This window comes from Nanorana parkeri, unplaced genomic scaffold (assembly GCF_000935625.1).
Source record: "Nanorana parkeri isolate BGI_ZX_2015 unplaced genomic scaffold, ASM93562v1 scaffold311, whole genome shotgun sequence".
NCBI lineage: Eukaryota > Metazoa > Chordata > Amphibia > Anura > Dicroglossidae > Nanorana > Nanorana parkeri.
Window position 1 is genome coordinate 99,677 of NW_017306579.1, and position 10,108 is coordinate 109,784.

Consider the following 10,108-nt stretch of genomic DNA (forward strand, 5'->3'; position numbering starts at 1 on the left):
CCTTCCCTGTGTCCAAAGCCGGTTCATAGGAAGGAGCGTGCGCTCCACTGTTTGGATGTGGTTCGCGCTCTTTGTGTTTATTTGGAAGCTACGGCTTCTTTCCGCGGGACCGACTCCCTGTTCGTGCTCACGGAGGGTCCTCGCAAGGGTCGGGCCGCGTCGGCGGCTACCATCTCTAGGTGGCTACCATCTCTAGGTGAATACGTACTGTTGTGACTCAGGCGTACGCCGTTATGGGGCGTGAGCCTCCATTTCCTGTCACTGCCCATTCTCCTAGGGCTGTTGGGGCTTCCTGGGCTTTCCGCCACGGGGCCTCTGTTTCTCAGGTTTGTAAGGCCGCTACTTGGTCTTCTGTTCACACCTTTGTTGAGTTCTACAAGGTGGACGTGTGAGCATCGGCGGATGCTGGTTTGGGGCGCAAAGTGTTGCAGGTGGCGCTTGAGGGGTCTTTTGGTTGTTTTGTTTGTTGTTGCCCATCCCTCAGTGTGTTACTGCTTGGTGACGTCCCTACCATTCAGGATCTACGATCTGTTGCCTGTGTCCTTCAATGAACGGAGAGAAAAGGATTTTACGGTGAGTACAAAAATCCTATTTTCATCAGAAGGGAATTACTCGCCATTGTCATGTGGTTCGGGCAATAAGTCTTTCAGCCACTGCTTCTTTTAGAAAGACGGACTCCTTGTCATCCCGGATGGTCCCTGTAAAGGTGAACCAGCTTCTCGTTCCACTATTTCTAGGTGGCTTAGGGTGTCCCTACACGGTGTGAATTTCGGACAGTTTTTGAGGAACTGGTTGAAATTCGCACAGTATGTGCCGCGTGTCGGCACCCATTCGGACGGCATCCCTTGATTAGCTGGCCGGAAAATCTTCATACGATCAGAGCCGGCAGCCAATGAGCCGCCGGCTCTCTTCAGGTATTCAGGCTCTCTGACAGACGCCAGCGGCCGCTATCAGAATGCAATGCAAACAGCGGGATTCCTCGATCGTCACTCTGCTGGTGTTGATGGAGGAATGAGAAAAATAGAGCAGTGTATGGCCAGTCTTAGACAGATCATTATCAAAGCTTATGGTCTCAAGGGTTGGCTTGCAATCAGGGTGCACTCTGCTAGATCTGTGAGTGCCTCCTGGGCTCTTTGGTATCAGGCTATGGTTTTCCAGCTTTCCAAGGCTGCTACCTGGTTTTCAGTTCACAAATTTTCCATGTTCTATCAGGAGGATGTTCAGTTTTCATCTCATGCCAGATTTGGGTGTAAAGTCCTTCAGGCAGCTCTTAAGTTGTAAGCAGTCCCCAGTTCTGTTTTCGGTGGGCCTGGTAGCTTTTTCTTTGTTGTGTTGCCCACCCCCCCAGTTGGACTGCTTTAGGACATTCCAACCGCTAGTGACCAGCTGTGTCTCTTAAAGGATGAAAAAGAAAATATGATTTTTGTACTTCATGTAAAATCCTTTTCTAGGAGTCCAGTGAGGGGAACAGATTCCACCCCTCTGTTTATGATCATGTTCTTGGTATCGCTTTCCTATAAACCTAGTCATGCTTGGGTGTAGAATGGGTTGTCCTGGACTGGCCATACATTTTTGCTTGCCACCGTCCATTCCTCCTGTAGGCAGTATAACTGTGATAATGATTTCCTGTGTCCCTTAATGGACTCCATGGATTTTATAGTCAGTACAAAAATCCTATTTCTTTTTTAATCCAACCTGCTATAGAAATATTGAAAATTGGGTGGGTTGCTGTGTTTAGTAGAATTATTGTATTACACATTTTAGAGTATACAGTATGTGTGAGATATCATTTGTGTTTTAACATCTAATAAAGTTGCATTGTGTAACATTTCCAGCTCATTATTGTTTTCAGACTTTTAGTATGTTTTGACAGATTATTACCTCTACCTCCTGTCTCTGTAGGTCTGTATGGGCAGGAAGATGTGTGGCCTGCACAGCCTGTGTGTCTAACCAATGATCTAAACTACAATCTTGAGAGCGCAGTGACGTGTGTAGCACAGGATCCTTCACCAGTACAGAACAGGTACATGCCAGCCTCTGTGGTTATCGGTTTGTCGCCCAGGTTTTATTGTGTAGGTGTTCAGTTTTTTTTCCTGGGAGTAACACATGAGTATTTTAAGAGTGTAAGAGGTGGCATGTTTTATAAGTTCTTTAGAAAGTGCAGAATTTTCATAGCAATAGAATGTGATGGATAGGACTCGTGTATATGTCTGCAGTGCATTCTGATCTAAAAGCATTAACCCTTTTCTTGCCACCACTATACTGCTATAATAAAAAAAATAAAAACGCCCCACCAAGCACACCATTGGGCACTCGTTATGGTGTGCACTGTGCACATGAAGTGCAGTGTGTTGCAACACATTGCAGTGCTTGTTGTTTAAAAAAAAAAAAAATACATTTATTTAACATGCTGTGTTGCGATAAAATGTATACTTGTGTCATTTTATCACAAGGCACATTAATGCAGAACACACAAGGCACTACAGATTGGGGTCGCCACAACACATGGGTGTAATACCAGCCTCCAGATTCTAAGCATAAGTTACTTATTTACAGATTTGCTTACCTTTCATTTTCACCGTTTCGCAAAAAGGCACAATCTAAATTTTACTAATACTTCAATGCAGTTGTATCTTTTAGATTAAATAGGAATTTTGTAAGCTTTGTAGTCTTTGTGTGCGCTAATAAGGATTTTTGTGGATTATTGAAAATATAATTTTTAGAGATGCACCGAAATAAAACATTTCAAAAACGACACCAAAATGAAAAAAACGAAACCGAATTTTTTTTTTTTAACTTTTTTCTAATTCTTTTTAATGTATTTTTATTAAATATTTTTATGTTTTACTTTTTGCAGCCCCTGTTTATAAATGAACAGGAATCCTCTATACTGAGTGTTCCTCTTCATTCATAACTTGAGGACATAGTATGTTTACTATAGCCAAGTGCTGTTAGTGTGGTTATAGCCCCTTGCTACTACAGACATAGTACTTAGGGTTAAAGGGGTTTTGATAGGTTTCTTATACCTGATCTACATATTGAACTTAAGGCATGTGTGCCAGCCAGACACGCAATGTCCTTTTTAGTGGCATCTAGGAGATTGTCACATGGTATGAATAAAGCGGCCTGCTGGAGGACCGGAGGATCCCTGGTTGGGCCCCTGCTCTCTAGGCTGTCAGTTACAAAGCCTGGCATGCCTCTCTGTGCCTTGACTCACTCGCCTCCATTACATTTAGAGATGTCTCAGGGTGACGGGAGGACACAAACTAGCGTCCTCCCGTCACCCTAAGCTCAGTATACCGCGAGCTACAGCTCGCGGTATACTGGGGCGCCGCAGCTGAAGCTGATCTTGACAATTATGTCTGGATCCGCCCTGCTGCGTGACTGACAGCTGGATCTGCCTATCTAGAGGCAGAGCCAGCTGTAAACGCCCCCTCCCCGTCCGTTCCGCCAGTCAGTGCTGGCAGATCGGAGCGGGGAATCCAGCCCCTCCCCTGTCACGGCAGAGAGCCGTGACAGGATTGAGAGGTGAGCGAACGCCTGTATGTGTTCACTCACCTCCCGATCTACTGAGCCGACCTGTGACACAGTCTCATTGTCACAGGTCGGCTAGAACTATGAGGTGAGTGAAAAGCACTCGCCTTAGTTCTCCTTTAACTCCGCTCATATTCATAGATATCCAGAGTCCTATTAAAACTTGTTTGCAACATGTTTCTAAAAAGTGTCCTTTTGATCTGCTGCATAACAATTTCTGTTTATATGTAACTATTGTTTGTTTCAGTTTCATCAATTGGAATTCAACACGTGATGGGCCCTTTCCTGGCATGTATGGCTCACTGGAGTTCAATGACTTTAACGCTTATAGTGAAGGTATTGCTGATAAGTCACACATCAGAAATGCTCTGCACAGAGATATCTCTATGGTTTTTGTTATACTTGAAATGTAATCTTTTCTTAATGCAAAACTCCAAGTAGAAAGCTAAATTCTAAATTTTTGGGCAAACGAATATTCTGACAGTGGCACACCCACTGCTGTCAGTGTACAATAGCCCAGTGGGAGATTGACCATCCACGACCTTTAGCTTGAATTGAGGTATCTGTTATATTTTTTTTTTTCCCCATGCAGCCCACAGATGTGTGGCCAGCTTAGACATGTAAAACGGTAAAGATGTATGCATTTTAACTGAGTATTTAGCGGTTTGCCTGTTTGAAGACATGTTTGAAGTCCATCGTAGACAAATCAAATCCAGCACCAGATCATTCAAGCCTCCGTAGCGGAGGGCACAGCTAGTGGTGATATGGTAACTTGTATAAAAAGAGAGAGCCAGCACTCACAAAAAAACCTTAAAAGAGAACTATGAGGTGAGTGCTTTTCATTCACCTCATAGTTCTAGCCGACCTGTGACAATGAGACTGTCACAGGCGGCTTAGTAGATCGGGAGGTGAGCGAACACATACCGACATTCGCTCACCTCTCGATCCTGACATAGCTCTCTGCCGTGACAGGGGAGGGGCTGGATTCCCCCCTCCCCGCTCCAATCCCCCAGCGCTGACTGGCGGATCGGCCGGGGGAGGGGGCGTCTCAGTATACCGTGAGCTGCAGCTCGCGGTATACTGAGATTAGGGTGACGGGAGGGCGCTAGTTTGTGTCCTACCGTTACCCTAAGGAGAACTATGGGGAAAAGCCTTAACCCCATAGTTCTCCTTTTAAGCTTTTATTGAGGTCAAAGTAGAAAAATCATGTAGTGGAAGCAAGCATAAAACCAACATTTTGGGGTCACAATGGACCCCTTTCTTCAGGTAGCCAGCAAAAATTGGCAAGGGTCCTTTTTTTAGCCCTAAAACGTTGGTGTTATGCTCACTTCCACTATATGATTTTTCTACTCTGACCTCATTTAAATGTTTGTGGTCTTTCTCTGAAAGCTGGCTTTCTCATTATACATGTTTGAAGTCCTGCCGGGTGACCATTGTTGCCTCCATAACGGAACAGAGAGTGTTATTCACAGGAGTACCGGGTTAAAAATAAAGGGAAAGTGTCTGAACAAAGAAAACGAATGCAGCCAGTACATTCAAGGACTTGTAAGCTGCAATATATTTGTTTTTGGGTTCAGGTTTTTTCTTGTATAACTGATCATAAAGTCACCATTTCAGTAATCTTTAGGACCTGTGTTGGCATCAGACTGGTTTTCCCATACAAGCCGATGGGAATACAAAACTTGGGCCAAGTCCAGTTCAGACGGAGGTCAACTGCAGGTCACATGAACCTGTCAGTGAATACTGAATGATCTTAAAATCGACTCAAGCTGTTAAATAAATGCCATCAACCAAAGCCGATTGACATGGGCCCTTTAGTGTGTAAAAATAGAAAATATTTTCAAGGCAATGACCATAATTGTAGATATTTTCACAGCAACATATGTGCCTGCATTTGCTGCATAGCAGTCAGCAGAACTGACTTTTTCTCTTGACAGTTGCTGTTTCCCACATTCATCATAGTGGCAGCATTTTATGCAGCACATCTAATGTCTCTAGAATCGCACACATTTGGCCCAATTCATACAGAAGTTACGTGACCTAGCAATAGTTGTTTGAGCGAGAAGATGGTAACTGGAATCCTTAGGGGCGGGGGGACTTGTGCAAACACAGAGCACACAGACTTCATGGAAATTGGGCCTTTTGTAAGTTACTGGTTGTGACAACTGAGCTGTTCACAAGGAATGCTGTAAAGGCATTAAGACACTAATCTGCTCACCTCTTTCTAATACAGTAGCAAAAATGTAGAGAACTGCCATGTAAAAATGTGGACATTTTTTTAAAATGTGTGTTCACTGAAACTATACTTTTCTTTAATATGCAAACTGGATTGGGAAATGAAACTTCTGCGTTCCTCCTATTTTACAAAAAGCAGAACTGTTTGCATGAAATTTGTGGCAGCAGCCAGTCCACAGTTTAAACTCATTGGTCTGTTCATCCTTTTGGGAGGTTTTTTAAGCTGTTTTGAAATACTTGTTTGTTCAAAAATGACTGGGTTTCAGTTAAGTTTATATAGAGGAAGTAAGAATGGGATATTCGTTAGTTTGGATTGAAGTGATGATTTTTTTTTTTGTGTATAGGTGGGTTGGTGAGAAATAACCAGTTTATTAAAATCGTATGTTCTGTGAATCAAACTGTTTCTAGAATTATTTTGTCATTCCGTATGTCAGGATATTAAAGGAGAACTATGAGGTGAGTGCTTTTAACTCACCTCATAGTTCTAGCCGACCTGTGACAATGAGACTGTCACAGGTCGGCTCAGAAGATCGGGAGGTGAGTGATCACATACAGGCGTTCGCTCACCTCTCAATCCTGTCAAGGCTCTCTGCCGTGACAGGGGAGGGGCTGGATTCCCTGCTCCGATCTGCCAGCACTGACTGGCGGAACGGACGGGGCGGGGGCGGGGACAGCTGGCTCTGCCTCTAGATAGGCAGATCCAGCTGTCAGTCACGCAGCTGGGCGGATCCAGACATAATTGTCGGGATCCGCTTCAGCTGCGGCGTCTTAGTATACCGCGAGCAGTAGCTCACTGTATACTGAGCTTTGGGTGACGGGAGGACGCTAGTTTGTGTCCTCCCGTTACCCTAAGGAGAGCTATGGGGAAAAGCCTTAACCCCATAGTTCTCCTTTTAAAGGGACTTTCTTTATTATGCTTTGAGGGACAGTCTTTAACCTTTGGGTTATGCTGACACCTACAGGAAGGCTTGACACTGGCAAGCTAATAACTGTAGACAATCCCAGAATAACCCCACCTACTACCAACATACCTTAGTTTTTTTTACTAGTGTCCTAGGAGGATGGACGTTTTCAGCTACCACTTTTTTTTTAATGCTGCGGTTAACGCAATAGGACTGAGCACTAACCGTATCCACTGTGGGGTGAGTGGGGCTTTGTGCTCTGTTGTGTGTCACTTGGTCCTCTGCCCTTTCATGTGAGGTCTTTAACACACACACACTTTTTTTTTATTCTTTGGAAATGCTTTATAAATACAAATCAGAGCATAACAAATGGCAGTGAATATAAGCCCTTATGTATAATCCTATTAAACTGGTTAGGAGATACCATTAATGAATCAAGCACTGATTGCATGGTTCTGTACCTCTGTAGCATTGGAACACATTATTTGGGTATAGAGGAGGATGGATTCATAGCTGTAGATACAAATGGTTCCTGGGATATACAATTCATGCTGTATCTCATTATATATCACCCATGTGTTAGATGTGGCACTTCCTGTACATATTTGCAAGTTCTCCCTCTAGTGTTTAGCTGTAAGGCCTGGTTCACACCTGGGTGTTTTGTAGCGCGTTCAAACGCTCTGCAAAACGCTCTAACACCGAAAACTCATTGTTTCCTATGTGTATGGTTCACACCTGGGCGTATTGCAGGCAGTATGAACGCGCTACAAAACGCCCTACGCCCAAAGAAGTACAGAAGCTTCTTTGGGGCGTTTTTGTCGCGCGTTTCCATTGGGATACAGCCAAGTAGCCCTCGGAAACGCGTGTTTGTTGCGCGTTTTAACCGCAAATCGCGGAACAAACGCGTGTCACACGCGCATATTCGATACGCCTAGGTGTGAACCCAGCCTTAGATGCAAAGTGGTAGTATAAACTGCACCCTTCGTGCATGACAAATGAAAACTAATTACACAATAAGCCACATAATGTATAGTTCCTGCTCATTCTAACACATTTGCATTTCCACAGCACCCTATAAGCATTTAGCAAAGGTTTTTGTTGCATACATTTGCAAATATAGGTGAAGCTACACTATCATGTCAAGGCACCCCTGTGAAGTGTAGTTGCTAACTCTAAACTATCTTTGCTCAAAACTATGGGACATGTATAGCTATGCATAAATTGACAGGTAGGAAGCCAATTTCTATGCATACAGAAAGAAATACAGTGACAACTGGAGTCTACAGAGGTATGTTTTTACCATCAAACCTCATGCTACCTTGCTAATTCATTCTCTGATTGGCTGTCAGTGACAGCTCAGTCTGACGGCCAACAAGGTTCAGAGTATGTACTGCTAGATGTCAAATGTGGGACCCATGCCTAAGAGCAATCTACAGATTGTGGGCTCCTAGCTGTTAAATGGAATTTGCCTTTTACCCACAGTGATGAATTATGAATTATTATAAGACAAAATGCACAAAGTTATGAAATCCACCAGTTTAGGCATACAATAAAAATTGTGTGTGCCAATACTGTGTTGTTCTTGCAGAAAACATGAACTACCACAATGGTTTCTCGTGCCCTGAAGTCCAGAATCCGGCTTTCATTGATCATTGTCAGTCTACCTGGAACATGAATCCACCAGAAACGCCACCACCGCCTCCACCTGCACCTTCCATGCCAAACTCCTGGGAACCAGCAAGTTATGCTAGCACTTCTGTAAGTAAATTCCATTACCATACTGTTTATACCATACTTGTTACCTTGAACCCTTTGGATCATTTTCATTTGTACCTGTGTTTAGTTGCAAGTTTTAGATTATTAGATAGAAGAGGTTAGGATAAAATTCTATCATTACACCCCACCTGCCATTACATGCGGTTAATTGACAGGTCTAAAGCTGGCTATGGATATTAGTCTCCCAATCCAGCCCCCATTAGGTGATGGTCCTAGTGGCAAGCATAAGTTTTTATGTTTTTTTTTTTAATCACAATGCAGTTAGTGTTTCTACCTTCCTTGTTTGGCTCATATGATATTTCTGTTGTACATTTACAGCCATACCTCTCCAGCACAAGAAGTTTGTCTCCCATGTCTGGACTGTTTGGATCCATCTGGGCTCCACAGAACGATGTATTTGATGGCTTCTGCCCTGTTAGTGGCTCCCCTCCACATTCTGACCACATTGGAAGTCACTCCATGATGTGCAAGCAGGAGTATTCTTCCAGATTCAACCCTTTCCATGCCTATATGAATCTGGACATTTGGACATCTGCCAACAGAAATGCAACATATCCAGTGTCTAGGGACTCTGGATACTGTGGGAACATGTGAACAGGATATGCGTGCAAACCAATGTGATTAGTTGTATGTGCGGTTTTTGGTCACTAGAGTGAGCAAGTCGATGGAATAGGATACAATGTTGGTGAATATTTTGGCACTTTTTATATCGATAATAAATTATGTATGTCTTAAAAAGTATACCATATAATTATGAGGGCTTCCATAGCACAACACACATTAACAGACCACTTAAGTGGGAAAAAAAAGTCTGCAGTGCCATCTTGTCCTTAGTTTAGAAGGGAGGTTCAAATACTAAGGATTGTATCATTTAGAGCAAGTAATTTCATTCAAGAAAATTGCCTGTGCAGTCAAGGGTTCCCAGTAGGTTATACATAAAACCCCTGCAGCTATGAAAACTGATGATTAACCCCTTCATGACTGAGGCCTTTTATTTTTTTTGCACCCATGTTATATTTCACATTTTGGGCCTTCGAATTATTTAAAACCCCCCAAACATATATATTTTCTGAAAGCCAAAACCCCATAGAATAAAATGTCAAAAGCCGACGGGAGTCGGCTTAAACCGCACCAATGCCAGGGACATAAACTATACGTCGCTGGTCATGAAGGGGTTAATGTAATGCCTCTTGATCGCTAGCTTAACTGCCATAGTTATCATTTTCCACCCTACCTTGCCTACCCTGCCATGGGATGCTCCAGCCCTTGTATGAGTTGGAGGATGGAACCACATTGTACAGCGAAGGTAGCAGACATTTGATCCAGCTTCAGCACAAGAGTCATTTGAAAGGTAAGTATATTGCCTATTCTATTTTAGACTACCTTGTTTCTAGCAGTGACTTTGTGGTGATAGGGTCATTTTAAGCATCATCAAGTTAAGCAAGCTTAACAGGCAGTGCAGTCTCCTGTCGTCATAAGGATTTGGTAGGAAAGGAAAATTATTGTAAGAACTTGATAATTTTCTGTAATCATGTATCGTAGGGAGCAGGAAAGAACAGCAGGCACAAATACTGCTCAAAAATATTACTACTCAGAAAAGGCAGACTTAACGACTGGTTTGCCAAACTGACAGGAGGAAGCAGAAATCACATTGTTTAAAA

General features: G+C 43.3%; 1 protein-coding gene across 1 annotated transcript in view; it reads left to right on the top strand.

Annotated features, from left to right (window-relative positions):
* KIAA0922 (KIAA0922 ortholog) overlaps positions 1-9,155 on the top strand; it is a 105,324-nt gene extending 96,169 nt beyond the window's left edge. The window contains exons 32-35 of the mRNA XM_018557942.1: positions 1,903-2,023; positions 3,782-3,870; positions 8,260-8,417; positions 8,766-9,155. Coding sequence (XP_018413444.1) covers positions 1,903-2,023; positions 3,782-3,870; positions 8,260-8,417; positions 8,766-9,041 — 644 coding nt within the window. The 3' untranslated portion in view covers positions 9,042-9,155. The remainder of the gene's footprint in view (positions 1-1,902; positions 2,024-3,781; positions 3,871-8,259; positions 8,418-8,765) is intronic.
* The last annotated feature ends 953 nt before the right edge of the window (positions 9,156-10,108 follow it).